Below are 19,620 nucleotides of genomic sequence, written 5' to 3'. Positions count from 1 at the left end.
TCACCCGATGCCGGTGTCTATGTATTTACATTGTGTACCTTGTGTTGCCCTATTATGTATTTTATTTTAATTTTATTTCATGTACTAAATGATCTGTTCCATCTGCCCGCTGAAAAATACTTTTAAGTGTACCTCGGTACACGTGACAATAAACAAACAAATCCAAATCCAAAACTTCACTTGCCCATAAGATCCTTAGCCAACAAGCAATGCGACTAATCCTTGAGGGCAGTCAAATCTGAACAATGAGATGCCATTCATCCAATCCTTTGTGGGAATAATATTTTGTAAGTATCCGTCCTGTTTAATTCCTTTGTTCCAAATTTCTTTCTTATTTTTGGTCCATGGACCCATAATCAGAATGTGCCTTTAAGGAGCGGACCCAAGCTGAACCAGTCTGCCAGTCAGGACATTGTGCTCCAGGTTTTGGATTTTGGAGAGGTGAAACCAGGCCCTTTGCCGCCAAGCGGATCTTAGGAACCGCCTTTGGAGGAAGGTTGGTTAGCTAATAACCAATGGGTTCGCCAGGGCAAGTGTTCTGCCTGACCACAGTTGATGATTGGTTCCTGCATGATGCTTTCTGAGAGAGCTTGGCAGAAATGTTTGGACCTTGGAAGAACAAGGAACAGACTCTCCTGCTTCTTGAAGTGAAAGCATGGCTTTATTGTTCTAAAACCAGTGGGCGGCTGGCACACCTTTGCTGTAAACTTGAAATAATTCTGAATCTACAGAGAAAGGAGGCAACCTTGTCAGAGAAAACCATCTCATGCCTAGAAGGAAGAAGTACCAAAACAAAAACTTGAACTCCAGAAAGACAATAACTGGAAGCCTTCCCAGTGCATCAAAGATCCTTAATCCTTATTTTTATTAATGTTTTCTTTACCTCTCACTCACCCTTTCCCCTCTGTGTTATTTGCCTGTATGTGTGTGTGTAGAGAGAGTAGGAGAGAGTTCGAAAGGTGGGGGTTGGGGAAAGGATATTAGTCAGTAACATTTTTCTGTCCGTTTAATCACAATACTGTACATAATAAAACGTTACTTGTGTTAAATTTACAAACCTGGGGCTGGATTCTCCCCTACCCTGCGGGGCGGGGGGTCCAGGCGGGATGGAGTGGCGTGAACCACTCCGGCATCGGGCCGCGCCAAAGGTGTGGATTTCTCCGCACCTTTAGGGGCTAAGCCCTCACCTTGAGGGGCTAGGCCCGCACCGGAGTGGTTCCCATCCCGCCAGCTGGCGTGGAAAGCCTTTGGCGCCACGCCAGCCGGGGCCGAAGGGACATTGCCAGCTGGCGGAAGTCCACGCATGCGCGGGAGCGTTAGCGGCTGCTGATGTCATCCCCATGCATGCGCAGGGGAGGGGCCACTTCCACGTCGGCCATCGTGTAGTCTATAGCCGACGCGGAAGGAAAAGAGTGCCTCCACGGCTCAGGCCCGCCTGTGGTTCGGTGGGCCCCAATCGCGGGCCAGGCCACCGTGGGGTCACCCCCGGGTCCAGATCGCCCCCCCCCCCCTCCCCCCCAGGACACCGGAGCCCGCCCTCGCCGCCAGTAAGGGAGGTGGTTTGATTCACGCCGGCGGGACCAGCATTACAGCAGCGGGACTTCGGCCCATCACAGGCTGGAGAATCACCGGGGGGGGGGGGGGGGGGGGCGCCAACCGGCGCGCATGATTGCCGCCCCCGCCAAATATCCGGTGCCGGAGACTTTGGGAGACGGTGGGGGTGGGATTCACGCCGGGCCCCCGGCGATTCTCTGACCCAGGGGGGGGGTCGGAGAATCCAGCCCCTGGTGACTGTACTTTATTGGGCTTAGCAAGGTCCTCAGGTATTTTTAAATAACATCTAATTTCACTTGTGCTGCGACTCAGGATCAAGTGGGGTTGGAATTGACTTATCAGTTACTAGATTTTCTTCTGATTATTGCTCTATCCTACCCAACCATCTCCCCCATTTAGTGATGATTTCTGCTCCCTCTTTCCTTCACGCTTTGTGTTCAGCTTGTAATTGCTTTTTCCCAAAAGAAAACAACTAATTGGAGTATTCCTTGTTTTATATACTGAGGAAGAGAGGATTGCATCCATCAATAGAAAGTGTGGATTGGGCAGCACGGTGGCACAGTGGGTTAGCCCTGCTGCCTCACGGCACCAAGGTCCCAGGTTCGATCCTGGCTCTGGGTCACTGTCCATGTGGACTTTGCACATTCGCCCTGTGTTTGCGTGGATCTCACCCCCACAATCCAAAGATGTGCAGGGTAGGTGGATTGGCCACTCTAATTTGCCCCTTAATTGGAACAAATGAATTGGGTACGCTAAACTTATAAACAAAAAAAGAAAAAAAAAGTGTGGATTAAATATTGAAGCTGAGAAAGATTCAGGGTTATGAGAAAAATGAATGGCTTAAACAGAACCAACAGGCCAAATGGCCTCCTTCAATACTTGTAAATTTCTATGGCTTTGTGACTTCTGCTGCCATTCAAGAGATTGGATTTATAGATGATCTTTCGGCACCTCAGGAAATCCCAGTGTGTTTTACAGTCAACAAAGCACTTTAAAAGCATAGTCACTGTCACATAGTGTGGGAAATGCAGGAGACAATTTGTACACGGAAAGGTTCTACAAACAGCAGTGTGATAATGATCAGATCATCTGTTTTTTTTAGTGACGTTGCTTGAGGAATAAATATTGGCAAGACACCAGATAGAACTCCCTGTTTTTCTTCAAATGGTGCCACAGGACCTTTTGCACCCACCTGAGAGCGTTAGAACGACAATATCGCCAACAGTGCAGTCCTCCCTCAGCACTACACTGTGGGTGTCACAGAATAGATTGGACCCTCAGGTCTCTGAAATGAGAATACGTCTGACTCAGAGGACAGAGTCATTCTCTAAGCCACAGCCAGCATAAAGTATGCAAGTATGGGTTTGGTGGGGAGAGGGGGGCTGGCAGTTAAAAGACAAAGATAAAGAAACTTCAAGCAATGTTCTGCTGAAGCCTTAACGGTAATGTTGTAAGATGTACGTTCACAGGAACTGAAAGGGGAAGGAATGCTAGCTGGGTCAAAATTCACCTTGAGATTATCCTTCAAATGAATTTCATACATTAGGACAGTTCACTGTCTGCCTTGCTTAATAAATGGCAAATCAGTGGATAAAAAGGGAACATAAAGGATGTGATTTAACTACCGCGTTGCGCACAGCGTGCACTTAGGCACACCGGTTAAATAGTGGGAAAGGCCAAAATCGAGATTCGCGCCGAGCACGAATGAATTTGCCATTAACACGACCTGCCTCAGATGTCGAGTTCCGGGTCACACCCAAATATAACGAGCATATCATTAACCCCAATTTGCATTAATTTCCATCTCATTAGTGAGATTGAAGTAAACTGTAACAGCCTACTGGAAATTAATCGGCTCCCCAGTGACAAATCACTCGGGCATCGTTTAGCACTCCTTTTTAAAAACGTGAAGTTGGCACAATGGCTGTGACGGGGAACTGAGGAGGTGAGTAGCCAGTTCCATTTTTCCAGTATGTAGCTCAAGGGCACTGGCAGGAGCTGGGGAACCGCCCAGGGGGTTAGGCTTGGTCGAGGGGCTGAAGCATTCCAGGTCAGGGGTCGCATCTGGGCCTGGGGATGGAGAGTGAGGGGCTTTTTGTTTATGAGGCCTTCAAGCCATCTTTAAATATTATGGAGACACATAACAGAGGCAACTATAGCTGCTGTCTGTCTGTCGTACCAAAAATCCCCAGGAAAGAGCCCTGTTCTTGGTAATATGCTGAAGGTCACTTTAACTTCCTTTGACTGTGAGCAGCCTCAAGTTTCACAGCTGAAGGCTATTGCTAATAAGGAATTGGCCTTGTTAGTTGTGAAAGCACTTCACAGCTGCAGGTTGTGTTTCCAACTTGCTCCTGCTGGTGGCTGCAGATGCCTAGAGGCTGTAGCTGTTTCTTTCCTTTTCCATAGCCGGAAAGAAGGGCAATCATTTCTAAGATACCTGTGTCCTGGAACACTGGGCTCAGGGGAACGTTTGGGTCCAGAAGGCAATCCGGTTTGAGGCAAAATGATGCTGCGGCACCTGGTGCTCGACATTGATCCAAATGGACCACCTGATGACGCTGTTGAAGAAATGCTTTTGTTGCTGGTGTGGTGAGTGCTGCATGGAACCGGCATGTCACCACGGGTTAAACACAGGAAGTTAAGGATGATCAACTGCACCATGAGCACTGGAGGAATATGTGGATGTCAGGATTTGGTTCCGGTGAGATTGGGCAGTGTGAAGGACCTGCACAGCTGTGACTCCTGGATGGAGAATGGCACTGATACATGGAACAAGTAACATATTGATGGACCTATCATTTCTACAACAAAGTTCAGGACATGATAACATATTCTCAAACTTATCCTCCATTTCTGTTGAGGAACCTGCGAGGGGTGCTACACAAAATCTAGCTTTGTATTGGTGTCAATATGGAACGGTGACATTTCCTTTTTGTTTAATGGTTATTGTGATATGTGGAATGTTACGTAGATAATTTTCAAATCTTTGTTACTGTTGACTAATTAATAAACAAAATATTCTCAAGTGGCTACTCGTGGGTACACGTGCCATGTCTCAAATGATGATTATTGCCTCACATTTCAATCAAAATTTGAAGGCTGAACACTTTGTGTGAACTCTAGAGGCGTCAGCATCTTGGAGGCAACAGCCAACAATTAAACACTCAAGAGCGGGCACCGTGCTGCCCAATCCATACTTTCAAGAGCTGGGCCTCCGTTCTGGCGATATCCTCGCGACCAAAGGGTGAGTATATGGATCAGGCGAGGGCACCTGAACACTGTCTCCCTAATGTTCCTGGCAGAGGTCAGGAATCTAGGGGTTCCTGCTGTGGCCGAGGGGAAAGTGTGCAGAGCGAGGTTTTCCAGCACAACTGGCTCGGTGGATGACACACTGAGAGAAGGCTGGACATGCAAGGGTTAGGGAGGCTGGGGGAGTTTGAGGATCCTGGGGTGGAAACTTTAACTGATTGTTAGTCTGTCTCCTTCTCCAGTTCCTTATAGAGACCAAAATGAATGGTGGTTTCGATCCCGCAGAGGATGCACTCGCGATGCCTGTGCAAGCCCATGTGGCCAGATGCCGGAGAAGGCAGCAGTATTGGCACAGGCTGGATTCACCATCCCATGAGCAGGGGGCCGCCGCAACCCCGAAGACTTTACTGCCCAGCAAGCAGAGGAAGAAGCCAAAGGTGGAGGCCAGCGACGGCCCACGGTGTACAGGCGTCATTGGTCTTTTGAGCAGTTGACGAACAGCATGCGCCGCAGGAGACTCTGTCTCAGCAAAGAGACAGTGCACCACCTGTGCCACATCCTCGCAGACTTGGGACCCAGTGGAGGAGGATGACACCCACTCCCAGTGGCCGTGAAGGTCACTGCAGCCCTGACTTTTATACAACCGGTTCATTCCGGAGAGACTTGTGTGGCATTTCACAAGTTGCGGCCCACAAGTGCATCCATGAAGTAACGGATGCACCATATGCCCGGGCAGCTGACTGTATAAACTTTGAGCTGGGCCAAGTCCACCAAGATGCCTGCGCTGCAGGATTCTCCGTCATCGCTGGGATGCTATAGGTCCAGAGAGTAATTCATGGCACGCACGTCGCTTTACATGCACCCGGGCATCAGGAAACATCCTTCATTAACAGGAAAGGGTTCCATTCCCTGAATGTTCAACTCATGCGTGACCACCATCTCCGGATCATGCACATCTGTTCACAATTCCCAGGGAGTGTGCATGACAGCTACATCCTGGGACACTCAGAGATCCCTGGTATCTTTGAGGACTACCCTAGGATACCGGTTTGGCTCTTGGGGGATAAGGGGTACCGGCTGGAGTCCTAGCTGATGACGCCAGTGCAGAGGCTGGAGACTGAGGCAGAGAGCTGATAAAATGAGGCCCATGTGGCCACCCGTGCTATCATTGAGCGGTGAGTCAGACTACTCAAATTGTGGTTGCGATGCTTGGACCGCTCTAGTTGTGCATTCCAGTACATCCCACAGAGGGTCTTCCACTTTGTGGTGGACGGCTGAGTCCTCCACAACCTGGCACAGCAGCGGGGTGACATGCTGGAGGAGGAGGCGGAGGGACATGCAGCCTATTCTGAGGAGGAGGAGCTGGACCAGGAGGGGATGGTGGATGAGCCTGGGAGGGAGCTGCACGAGGAGCCGGAGGGTGGAGGACAGGCAACGGTAAGCATGGCTGGAGAACCGGAGGGACACTCAGACTCACCTGCTTCTCAGAGGACGAGGCTTTGACCATCAGCTCACCTCCTGCCCTACTCCCTCATTCCCCTCCTTCCCCAATACTCTCCTTCCCCCTATTCCTCTCCCTCCCCCCCTACATTCCCCTCCCTACTCCCTGTATTCCCCTCCCTACCCCCCTCCCCGCATTCCCCTCCCTACTCCCCAGCATTTCCCTCCCTACCCCCCGCATTCCCCTCCCTACTCCCCCCCCGCATTCCCCTCCCTACTCCTCCCCCCCCCCCGCATTCCCCTCCCTACTCCCCCCGCATTCCTCTCCCTACTCCCCCCCACATTCCCCTCCCTACTCCCCCCCGCATTCCCCTCCCTACTCCCCCCTGTATTCCCCTCCCTACTCCCCCCACATTCCCCTCCCTACTCCCCCCACATTCCCCTCCCTACTCCCCCCACATTCCCCTCCCTACTCCCCCCACATTCCCCTCCCTACTCCCCCCACATTCCCCTCCCTACTCCCCCCGCATTCCCCTCCCTACTCCCTCCCCCCCATTCCCCTCCCTACTCCCCCCGCCATCCCCTCCCTACCCCCGCCTCCATTCCCCTCTCCCCCCCCGCATTCCCCTCCTACTCCCCCCGCATTCCCCCCCCCCTACTCCCCCCGCTTACCTCCCCCCCATTCCCCCGCATCCCCCCTACATACCCCCCGCCTTCCCCTCCCTACTCCCCCTGCATCCCTCTCCCTCCCCCCTGCATTCCCTCCCTACTCCCCCCGCATTCCCCTCCCTCCCTCCCCCCCCCGCATTCCCCCCTCCCTACTCCCCCCGCATTCCCCTACCTCAACTACCCCCGCAGTCTTCCCCTCCCTATGCTCCCCCTGCATTCCCCTCCCTCCCCCCCCCCGCATTCCCCTCCCTCACCCCCCCCGCATTCCCCCCCCTACTCCCCCCCCGCATTCCCCTCCCTACTCCCCCCGCATTACCCTCCCTACTCCCCCTGCATTCCCCTCCCTACTCCCCCCCGCATTCCCTCCCTCCCCACCCGCATTCCCTCCCGATCCCCCCCATTCCCCTCCACTCCCCCCGCATTCCCTCCCTACTCCCCCCACATTCCCTCCTACTCCCCCCGCTTCCCCTCCTACCCCCCCCCGCATTCCCCTACCACTCCCCCCCCGCATTCCCTCCCTACTCCCCCCCGCATTCCCCTCCCTACTCCCCCCGCATTCCCCTCCCTACTCCCCCCGCTTCCCCCCTACTCCCCCCCGCATTCCCCTCCCTCCTCCCCCCGCATTCCCCTCCCTACTCCCCCCGCATTCCCCTCCCTACTCCCCGCATTGCCTCCCTACTCCCCCCCGCATTCCCCTCCCTACTCCCCCTGCATTCCCCTCCCTACCCCCCCGCATTGCCCTCCTACTCCCCCCGCATTGCCCTGCCTCCACCTCCCCGCATTCCCCTCCCTACTCCCCCCGCATTCCCCTCCCTCCCCCCGCATTCCCCTCCCTACTCCCCCCGCATTCCCCTCCCTACTCCCCCCGCATTGCCCTCCCTACTCCCCCCCCGCATTCCCCTCCCTACTCCCCCCTGCATTCCCCTCCCTACTCTCCCCCTGCATTGCCCCTCCCTACTCCCCCCGCATTGCCCTGCCTCCACCTCCCCCTGCATTCCCCTCCCTACTCCCCCCGCATTCCCCTCCCTACTCCCCCCGCATTCCCCTCCCTACTCCCCCCCGCATTCCCCTCCCTACCTCCCCCCGCATTCCCCTCCCTACCCTCCCACCCCCGCATTCCCCTCCCTACTCCCCCTGCATTCCCTCCCTACGCATCCCCCCTATTCCCCCCTGCATTCCCGTCCCTATCTCCCCCCGCATTCCACTCCCTACTCCCCCCGCATTCCCCTCCCTACTCCCCTTACATTCCCCTCCCTACTCCCCCTGCATTCCCCTCCCTTCTCCCTCTGCATTCCCCTCCCTACTCCCGCCGCACTCCCCTCCCTGCCACTCCCCAACTGTCCTGTTCCATCCTCCCAGGGTCTATGTAATATCACCCCAGGGTGATGGGGCTGTGTCGACACTGTCAGCGGGTCAATATATAAGGCAGGAGAGTGATGATCACTCGCTGTGAGGTAAGCTCTGGTGCTCCTCAGTTCATGCCAAAGTCTGACTCCTATCACTCTGCTGATAGCGCACCCATCGTCTGAACAGGGTTTGCATAGAAAGCGTTTGATCTATGCGGAGGACAGGGGGTGGGGCAGCAGAGGGCAACAGTGGGCAGGGTTGCAGGCCCGCTGTGAAGATTAATGTGACAGAGGCTTCTTCACATGTATCAGCTGTAACATGTTTTAACAGTGAATATTGGGCATTTCCATTCCCCCTAGCTACAGATAGTGAGCTCACCAGGGCCCACTCAGTAATCCTCAATCTTCTTGATCTTTCATGGTCCACTGCTAGATGTGTCCTTAGGATGCACAGAGGTGGAGGCAGTTGCTGCCTGTGGCCTTTGATGCCCTCGGTGGACGTCCTCTGGAGGACCCCAGCCGACAACCGGGAAACACCCCTGCCAACCGCATCCAGAAACATTTCCATTAAATCGTGCCCTATGTCTTTAATTTACTCTCCCCTTTCTTTTGAAATGTTTTCACACTAGAAACTCTTTCACAAGCAATTAACCACCATGCACAATTCACCATTGCTCCCTTTCCATCCCTGGTTTGTCAGACAAGTGTACAGTACACATTCAGTCAGTCATACCATTTCAATTAATTAACATGATTGGTTCAGATCACAGAAACAGGAGGAGGCTATTCAGCACCTCAAACCTGCTCAATCATTCAATATGATCATGGTTGATCCTTTATCTCAAAGATATTCTCTCCATTATTTTTTTCTTTCATTAATTTCTCCAGCATTATTACCCTACTAACACTAATTTCCTTCAATTCCTCCTTATTAGACTGTTAGTTCCTTAGCATTTCTGGGAAGTTATTTGTGTATTCTTCCGCGAAGACAGAACGAAAGTGCTTGTTTAATAGCGCTGCAATATCTGTGTTCCCCATTATAAATGTTCCTGTTTTGAACTGGAAGAGATCTGCACTCATCTTCATTAATCTTTTTATTTGTATATACTTGTAGATGCTTTTGCATTCCACTTTTATGCTACTTGCAAAATTTACTCTCGTGCTCTATTTTCCCCCTCTTAATCGATCTCTTCGTCCTCCTTTGTTGAATACAGAACTGCTCCCCATCCTTAGGCTTGCTATTTTTTCCAGAAACTTTATACGACTCCTCTTTGGAGTTAATACTACCCTTAATTTATTTTGTTCGTCATTTCTGTTGTGAGTTTGCACCAGAAATGAATGTATAATTGTTGCAATGCATGCATTAATTCCTTAAATATTAACCATAATCTATCAACTGGCATGCCTTTTAATGAAGTTCCCCAATCTATTGTGGCCAATTCACCCGTCATACCTTTGTAGTTTCCTTTGTTTGGATTTAGACCCTATCACTCTAGTTCTAATTTGTGACTTACAGAGTCCAGAGGAATGAATGGCCTTAATCAATTTCTTCATCCTCAGTAAAATGGCTTGATCCGCTTCCAGTGACTACAAGACAAAACAAAAAGAGAACCATCAGGTCACTGGCTTCCCAAGAGACTTTCAGGAGAGGCAGCAATAGACAGGAAGAGACATACAGCTCAACCATGTTGCACTAACAACAGACCTCAACGCCAAACATAAATACAACATTTGTGGCTAAATTTAACCCAGACATCACCCCTCAAAAGAAGCTCAATATCCCCCCCGCACCCCCCCCCCCCCCCCCAGACCTTCATCAAACAATTGCCTTGCAGCTTTAATTAGCACCATCTCTAGGATTCAAATGTCACCCTTATCTTTCAGCAACCAGAAGTGGACACAGGATTCATGCTACAGTCCAGAATCCATTATCAAAGACTTTATAGCAGAGCACTGAGAAAACTGTAACAGGATCGGACAGAGTCAGCATGGATTTATGAAGAGGAAATCTTGACAAATCTACTGAAATTCTTTGAGGTTGTAACCAGTAAGGTTAATGGCGGGCGGGGGGAGGGGGGGGGGGGGGGGGTGGCCTGTGGATGTGGTTTATTTGAACTTTCAGAAGTCTTTCAATAAAGTCCCACATAAGAGATTAGCGTGTAAAATTAAAGCGCATAGGATTAGGGGTAGTGTTTTGAGCTGGATAGAAAACTGGTTGGCAGATAGGAAACAGAGTAGGAATTAACAGGTCTTTTTCCAAGCGGCAGGCAGTGACTAGTGGGAGTACCACAGGGATCAGTACTGGGACCCCGGCTATTCGCAATATATATTAATGACTTAGATAGGGAACAAAATGTAAAATCTCCAAATTTGCAGTTGACACCAAGTTGGCTGGGAGGGTGAGCTGTGAGGAGGATGCAAAGATCCTTCAGTGTGATTTGGACAGGTTGAGTGAGTGGGCAAATGAATGGCTGCTGCAGAATAATTTGGATAAATGTGAGGTTATTCACTTTGATAGCAAAAATGGGAAGGCAAACTATTATCTCAATGGCCATAAATTGGGAGAGGGGAAAGAGCAACAAGAGCTGGGTGTCCTCGTATACCAGTCAATGAAGGTAAGCATGCAGATGCAGCAGGTGGTAAAGAAGGCAAATTGAATGTTGGCCTTCATAGTGAAAGAATTTGAGTACAGGAGCAGGGATGTCTTGCTGCAAATTATACAGGGACTTGGTGAGGCCACACCTGGGATATTGTGTGCAGTTTTGGCCTCCTTATCTGAGGAAGGATGTTCTTGCTATAGAGGGGGTGCAGCGAAAGTTTACCAGACTGATTCCTGGAATGGCGGAACTGACGTATGAGGAGAGATTGAGTCAGTTAGGATTATATTCGCTGGAGTTCAGAAGAATGAGGGGAGTCTCACAGATCTGTATAAAATTTTAACAGGACCTTACAGGGTAGATGTAGGAAGGATGTTCCCAATGGTGGGTGTGTCCAAGCCAGGAGTCACAGTCCGAGGATACATTTAGGGCAGAGATGAGAAGAAATGTCTTCACCCAGAGAGCGGTGGAATTTGGTTTACAGAAAGTAGTTGAGGACAATTCAGTGTATATTTTCAAGAAGCAATTGGATATAGCAATTCAGCGAAGGGGATCAAAGGATATGGGGGGGGGGGGGGAGCAGGATTAGGCTATCGAGTTGGATGATCAGACATGATTATAATGAATATTGAATAATGAATAGGCCAAATGGCCTCCTCCTGCTCCTATTCTCTATGTTTCTGTGACCAGAACTGAAGTTCCACCGACCCTGCACATCTTTGGGCTGTGGGGGTGAAACCCACGCAAACACGGGGAGAATGTGCAAACTCCAAGGCCGGTGAATCTCGCAAGAGGCCTCTCACGAGATTCGCATCGCCTGAGACATCGCGCGAGATTTATCCGAACCCCACGTGACTTTGTGATCAGGGCGAGATCCAGATTAACATACTTTAATAGGCCATGTGGCTCATTTAACTATGTCTGCGCCGGATTCTCCCGGTTCCCGAGAACTAACAGCCTCCCCAGCCCGGCCTGGACCAGGCGTCCTTTAGGACTGGCCCACACAAAAAGTGGACTAGGCCTAATGGCACCTGGTTTCCCAGGGCTTTGGAGACCCATGGGTGGTCAAGTACAGGAGCAGGGTGGACCCCTTGCTCTCTCTCTGGCACCTGGATACCTTGACACTGCCAGCCTGGCACTACCAAGGTGCCCAGGTGGTGCTGCCAGGCTGATAGCAACACTGCCAGGGTGCCAGCGTACCCAGGTAGCAGTGCCAACATTCGGGGCCTGAGGGAAGCCATGCCCATGAAAGGGGGATGAGGGGAGTGGTACGAATGGGGAGCAAAGAGCTGCTATGAAGGGGCCTCATAATGGTTGGGCTGCTTAAGTGTGGGGGTCCTCAAAGAGGGGGAGGGGCGAAAAGGGGGGTAAGGAGGCCTGAAAAGGGGGGTCCCTCAGCAGTGTGTCCTCACTTAGGGGAGGGTGGGGTAATGCCCATATATGCAGGGGGTGGCATTGCCTGTGGGTGGGGGGGGGGGGTGTTGGGGACCCTCAAGCTCACTTAGAGATCAGGGCATCCTTTCAATACGACAGCCCAATCTTGGAGGAGCCGGAGTGGCCAGCGACTGCACCTCCCCGGTGTTGAAAACATTTTGGTGTGGGCTTGACCGGGGAGAAACTCCCCAAGGCCCAAAGAAATGACTAATGGCATGATCCAGCAGCAGCACCGTGCCCCCATTTCAGGCAAACGAGAGCACTATGCACCCTGTACATGCTGGGATCTCGCGAGACGTTGCAATCTGTATCCCGTCCATTATGGGCGGGATCAGTATTTGGCAAATCTGCATATTAGAGTGAGTAGCTCGTCTCACACTAATATGCAGCTCGTCTGATCCACCCAAGGTGCTGGGATCTTTAGGCGAGCACCATTCAGAACTGGCCCCACAAACGGGGACCAGGCGGAACAGCACTTGGGAGGGTCTCCCCGGGGATCGGAGGCCCTTGGCTGGTTGGTCTCTGTGTTGGCCTCTGGTGCCACCCTGGCAGTGTCAGGGTGTGCAGGTGGCATTGCCAAGTTGGCAGGAGCACTGCCTGGCTGGCATTGTGCCTGCACTGGCGAGCAGGCCCAAGGCTGCCCTCCCCTTCGGTGGTGGGATGAGGGACCCTTGATAGGTGAGTTGGGGCTTTGTGGGTCGTGAGTTTGGGACACCACTTAAAAATGTCATCCCGATCTCCTCAGCACTGAGGCGTTCTGGCGAGCGGATTAAAATGAGACTAAGTTTGGCCTCGGCGGGGTGTCCCCCGCTGAGTTTCCGGATTGTAAGAGTCCCATCATAAACGAGGAACACAGAATTTAGCGATATAGAAACAGGCCATCCAGCTCTACTATCAATGTCAGAGTTGAGACTCCACATAACCTTCCTTCAACCATTCTTGATCTAGTATTATTAACATATCCTTCTATTTCTTTTTCCTTCATGTGGTGATCTAGCTTACATGCATCTTGGAGTCCCAACGCCACTCTGAGGCGCCCCAACACTTGCCCCTCCCACCATTCCAATATAACTCTTGTAACCCCATCATCACTCCTCCAAGCCAAGGAGCACTGGTGGCCCCCTACTCTTCAGGCAGTTTCATGTGCACTCCAACCCTTCACTGAGTTCTCATAGCCACCACGTTATTGTAAGGAATAACAGTCGGCCATTCAGCCCCTCGAGTTGGTTTGCCATTCAGTTACATCACAGCTTTTAAAAAATTAATTTAGAGCACCCAATTATTTTTTTCCCCAATTAAGAGGCAATTTTGCGTGGACAATCCATCTAACCTGCACATCTTTGGGTTGTGGGGGTGAGACCCACGCAGACACGGGGAGAATGTGCAAACTTCACACACAGGGCGCGATTCTCCGCTCCCACGCCGGGTGGGAGAATCGCGGGAGGGCCACTCTGGCACCCCCCGCGATTCTCCCGCCCCCCACCCCCCCCCCACCCCAAATGGCGTGTCGCGTTTTGCGACATGCCGCTCGGAGAATTGCGGAACGCCGTTTTTCACGGCGGCCCGCGATTCTCCGACCCGGATGGGCCAAGCGGCCTGCCGTTCCCGACCGGTTCACGTCGGCGGCAACCACACCTGGTCGCTGCCGGCGTGAACATGCGCCAAAAGCTGGTTTGTGGCTTGTGGGGGGCGGAGAGGGGAGTGAGCACCACGACCGTGCTCGGGAGGGGACTGGCCCGCGATTGGTGCCCACCGAGCGGCCTCCGACGCCGTCGTGAACCTCTCCGGTTTCACAACGGCGTCGAGCCTTGCGGAGAATTCCGCCCACAGTGACCTGGGGCCGGGATCGAACTCGGGTCCTCAGCGCCATCGACAGCAGTGCTAACCACTACACCACCGTGCCACCCTCAATTACATCATAGCTGACACGTATCTGAATTCCATCTACCCACCGTACCTCTGTAATCCTGGACATAAAATTTATCAATTTCAGTTTCGGAATTGTGGTGATATGCATCACTGTAAATACACAAGGGGTTATTAATGTAAATACACATAGACTAGCTAGACACTAGAGGGAGCACCAGAGACACGACACACGGACATTCAACCAATAGGTCAGTACGATAGGACACGACCAATGGGGATTCACGATACACACAGAGGTGACACTACCACAGGGGGGCATTACACCAACCCATATATAAGGACACAGCACACATGATCTTCCTCTTTCCAGTGGAGACACTCAGTGAATACACAGGGTTGATTTGAAACACATCACACCCACCACGTGGATTGTAGCAGACTGGTTAGTCAGTCTGAGTAGCTATAGCAGGATTAACAGGAGAGTCGAATTCAAGTAGGAGAATTGTTAACAGTTTAATAAATGTGTTAAAGCTATCTCCAAGTCTGAACCTTCCTTTGTCAGAGTGCACATCAAGGAAGCAGCTTACGCCACGTCAAGAGCATAACAAACCAGGAATGTTCTAATTTTAAGCGGAATTCTAATTTTAACATTATGACCCCTTGTTCTGGAGTCACCAAGATAGCAAGTTCCTTTCTATCTAAACAATTAATTACTTTGCTCACCTCAATTACACGACAGCTTAATCACCTCGACATGAGGGAATACAAGTCAAGTCATAACTTAACACTTTTAGACCTGGTATCAATCGGGGAGAATCTACATCACACCTATTCAAAGGTCAATACATCCTTCCTCACTTGTGGAGCTTAGAATCATCCACAATAGATGCTCCAAGTTTGGTCTAACGGGAACTTTATACAGCATTATTTTTATTTATGTGGCATCTTTAACACTGAAAGATGACCTCAATATAAACAACAGCTGATCTTAATCTATCCACTACCCAAATATATTAAAATCAGTTCATTTATTATCACTCAAAGTGCTAGGTAATTAGATTCAAGAATGCAATGGAAATATTATACAGAATTTGTAACAAAGAAATAGGTCACTCAGTCTAATAATTCCATGGTTTGTCTTTCACCAAATGTCGGTGATAATCAATCACCTGCTCAGATTGCGTGTATTGTTGAAAGAAATTTCACTTTTCACGGTCTCAGGCTATTCCAAATTTGGCTTTAAAGCTAATTAAACCCTCTTTTGAAGTGCAGTGACTGTTGTAATGTAGGAAATGTGGCAGCCAGTTTAGGTCCAACTGACAACAAGGTCCAACAAAGTCCAACAAACAGCAGTGATAAACAACCACATGACCTGTTAATGATGTTGCCAGGACACTGGGAAGAATTCCTTGGCTCATGGAATAGTTTATGACCACCCAGGAGTGCAGTCAGATGAGAGTGTCAGCCTGCATTCTGTGCTCAAGTTACTGCAGTGGGGCTTGACCCCATAACCTCATGATTCATAGGTGTGAGTGCTACCAACCAAGCCATGGGGAGTGAAACGGAGGAAGGCAGGAACGATTAAGTGGCAAAGGGAATGATGGTGCACGGCAAAAGAAGATGGTATTGGAACAAGTCAATCAGGTTAGAGATGTCGAGATGTAAATGGGAATAGCAGAATCATTACCAAGTTTGCTGCCCAAAATATAAGAGGTGGATGTTATGATCTGTGTTCGAGTCCAGAAGGCTGTAACATGCCTAGTGCTGTTCCTCAAATTTACACGGAGCTTCATTGGAACAGTGTGGGATACAGGAGACAGCAGATTGTTTCAACCAGAAGGATGTCTAGGTCTTGGTTAGTAGATGGGGAAGAAGTAAAGGGGAAATGATTGTATCTCTTGCATTAGCTGCACAGGTAGGTCTCGTGAGAGAAGAACCGGATATTATGGGAGGTGTGTGATTGAGTAGTAGGCCAGGGTGTCATAAAGGGAATGGTCCCTTTATATGCTGAAAGAGAAGGGAAGATGATGATGTTTTTGGTGGTGGCATCATGCTAAGGTGGCAGAAATGGTGGAGGACAATCCATTAAATGTGAAGGTTTGTATGTGCAGGAAATGGAACAGACTCAGGCAAGGACCATATCAAACAAGGTGGAGGGGAATGTTTGGTTGAAGAAAAGGAAGACATATCAGAAGCACAGGTCTGGAAGGTGGTATCATCAGAATAGATGCAACAGTGACAGAGAAGCTGGCAGAATGGATAGAGCGCTTAACAGAAACAAGGTGAGAAGAGAAATGGTCAAGTTAGCTGTAGAAGTCAGTGGGCTCTGAGTGAAACTTGATCAATCCCCCAGGAAGGCAGGAGAATGGGGATGGGAAACAAATCAGCCATGATTGAATGGCGGAGCAGAATCGATGGGTCGAATGGCCTAATTCTGCTCCTACGTCTTATGGTTTTATAATCCCTAGAAATGGAGACAGAGAAGTTGAGAAAGGCAAGGGAAGACTTGGAGATGGATGTGAAAAGAATGAGGGAAGGGTGAAAATTGGATGTGAAGTTAACAAAGGGAACGATCTTACCAAAAGGGAACAAAGTTCCCCAGCCAGCACGTTTAGCCGGGTGTTTCTGGACACTCACAGTGCCGAGAAACACGTGGCTATTCAATGATACTCGTGTTGAATAAGGGTGGGAAATGCAGCCGTGGCTGCACATTCCTAATTTTTTACAATGGGGAGCTCTGCTCACCGGAACTGGCTGTTGCAGCGAGAGAACGGGACACCATTTTTAAATGCCATCCCAATCTCCGTGGCCCACAAAAAAAACAACCTCCCCTAGCCCGAACGCAACATTGGAGGGTCCCGCAGACCCCCCTCACATTCCTCAACACCCACAATGGGCAACCTCAGCCCAATCACGCGCACACAAAAATTGCCATCTTGCCCGTACAAATACATGAATATGATAGGAATAGAGGGGTATGATCCCTGGAACGGTAGGGAGTTTTAGTTCAGACGGGCATCATGGCCGGTGCAGATTTGGAGGGCCAAAGGGCCTGTTCCTATGCTGTAATGTTTCTTTGTTCTTTGTCACCTTGGCAGTGCCAACCTGGAACCATGGCAGTGCCCCACAAGCAGGCTGCGTCACCTAGGCAGTGCCAGGATGGCACTCAGGGTGCTAGGCTGGCACTGCTAGGGTATCCCAATGGCACCAGCAGTGCCAGGGCATGAACCTGCCCACAGGGCATGCGTTGCGAGCCAGGTGGATCCCGGGAGCTGGGTCTCCGGCTTTCACCAGCCATGTTGCGGCGCAGCGAGATGCTTTTCCGGCTCAGTGTGGCTGGAAGATCGCACCTTATCCCAGTTCAGCGAGAAAGTAGGAAACAGCAGAAATACAGGCAATGTAGTGGGGGGGGAGGGGGGGGGGGGGGGGGCTGAAGGTAAGGAAGGGGACCCGAGTAATCATGAAACAAATGAAATGAAATGAAAAGAAAATCGCTTATTGTCACGAGTAGGCTTCAATGAAGTTACTGTGAAAAGCCCCTAGTCGCCACATTCCGGCGCCTGTTCGGGGAGGCTGGTACGGGAATTGAACCATGCTGCTGGCCTGCCTTGGTCTGCTTTAAAAGCCAGCGATTTAGCCCAGTGTGCTAAACCATCTTCCACATATGTCGGGAAAATTGCCATGGCAACACCTTTTACCTGGAGGAAGTGGGTGAAGTCAATGGAGAAGTTGTGTGAACAAATTCAGCCAGATGGAGGAGGGCGAGGATTGGTTTGGCCTCTGCCCAAGTAAGAAACAGAGGGCACTCACAACTTCAACAGTTTCCAATTTCTTGACCCTAACTGGCGCTTTTTCACCATGGGACATTGAAGCTCTCCACACTTCCATCTCCCACCATGACAGCCTACGGGTCCACATCATCTCTGCATCAATCTCACCATATTTCCCTCATGCCTTTACGCCAATTATTCAATTACAAGATTAGAGCTCCATAAAATTATTTGAATTTTAGTTCTGACCTTTGCAGGTAAGCAACAACAGATTTACACATCAAATGCGTATTTGCATAATTTGCACGTAGGATATCCCCATGGCCATCTCCAGACAACTAATCTATATGCAAAGTTGCTAAACTCCCCACTTCTTGTTGACATGCAGATCTTCCCTTAATCGCCCAAGAATCGTAAACTAAACAAACAATAAAATAATGTTGCTGTTTTTTATTAATTCATGGAATGTGTGTGTTGCTGGCTGGGCCAGTATTTATTGCCCATTCCTAATTGCCAAACTGAGTGGCTTGCTAGGTCATTTCAGAGGGGATTTATGAGTCAACCACATTGCTGTGTGCATGTAAGGCAGACCAGTTAGAGACAGCAGATTTCCTTCCCTGAAGGACATCAGTGAACCCGATGGATTTTTTTTTTAAAACAACAATCGATAATGGTTTCATGGTCATCATTGGACTTTTAGTTCCAGATTTCAATTAAATTCAAATTTCACCATCTGCCATCAGATTACTAGACTAGATTACTAGTCCAGTGACAATACCAATTTGCTAATAGGAATAGGGTAGTCCCAGAGGGAGAACGCATCATTGAAACAGGACTGTCCCACCTTGCCCCCAGCCTAGGCCTCTCTCACCCCTTCCCGTCACTGTGACCCACCTTGCCCCCAGCTTAAGGCCCATTGTTCACTCCATCTCTTCTTATTCCCAAACCTGACATTACCTTTTGCAAACCCTGTGCCCAGTACACGTCTTGTGCCCTCTTGCCCTACATCTAGTTGTAAAGTCATGACAGCCTTTAGTTAGCATCAGTTGGCTGTACGTAGAACATACAGTGCAGAAGGAGGCCATTTGGCCCATCGAGTCTGCACCGACCCACTTTAAGCCCTCACTTCCACCCTATCCCCGTAACCCAAAAACCCCTCCTAACCTTTTTTTTGGGACTCTAAGGGCAATTTAGCATGTCCAATCCACCCAACCTGCGAGGAAACCCTCGCAGACACGGGGAGAAAGTGCAGGCTCCGCACAGTGACCCAGCAGGCAATCAAACATGGGACCCTGGCGCTGTGAAGCCACAGTGCTAACCACTATGCTACCATGCTGTCCTGTCGTGGGAGGTTTCTGTGTGCCCACCAATGAGAGAGGAAAATTCCATCCAGGGTTCATGATTCTGATCTCAAACCAGCAATCCCTGCTGATTGCATGTCATCAGAGGTCAGGTGAGGGTTCAGCAGAGGTCGTATAAATACCCACTGTGTGAGCTGACGCATGAAATGGCCGCACCCGGAAGGTATCAGAGGGGCTACCAGAATTCACAAAAAAAACCCAGTGAGTGGGTGCTTTCAGGAGCAAGGGGGTGAAGACTGCAAAAACAGACAAATCAACATTTGCCTATTATTTACTGTGTGTAGATAAAGAATTACTGGTAACAGCCTATTGCATCAACTTGGAATCCATC

At 50.3% G+C, this 19,620-nt stretch overlaps 1 protein-coding gene across 3 annotated transcripts in view; it reads right to left on the bottom strand.

The window, feature by feature from the left end:
• LOC119966780 (arf-GAP with SH3 domain, ANK repeat and PH domain-containing protein 2-like) overlaps positions 1 to 19,620 on the bottom strand; it is a 173,167-nt gene that overhangs the window by 138,368 nt on the left and 15,179 nt on the right. For all 3 annotated transcript variants that reach the window (XM_038798766.1, XM_038798770.1, XM_038798761.1), the window contains exon 2: positions 9,773 to 9,845. In XM_038798766.1, coding sequence (XP_038654694.1) covers positions 9,773 to 9,845 — 73 coding nt within the window. The remainder of the gene's footprint in view (positions 1 to 9,772; positions 9,846 to 19,620) is intronic.

This window comes from Scyliorhinus canicula, chromosome 1, assembly GCF_902713615.1.
Source record: "Scyliorhinus canicula chromosome 1, sScyCan1.1, whole genome shotgun sequence".
Lineage (NCBI taxonomy): Eukaryota > Metazoa > Chordata > Chondrichthyes > Carcharhiniformes > Scyliorhinidae > Scyliorhinus > Scyliorhinus canicula.
Note: the sequence above shows the minus strand (reverse complement) of the source record. Positions and strands in the feature narration are given on the sequence as shown.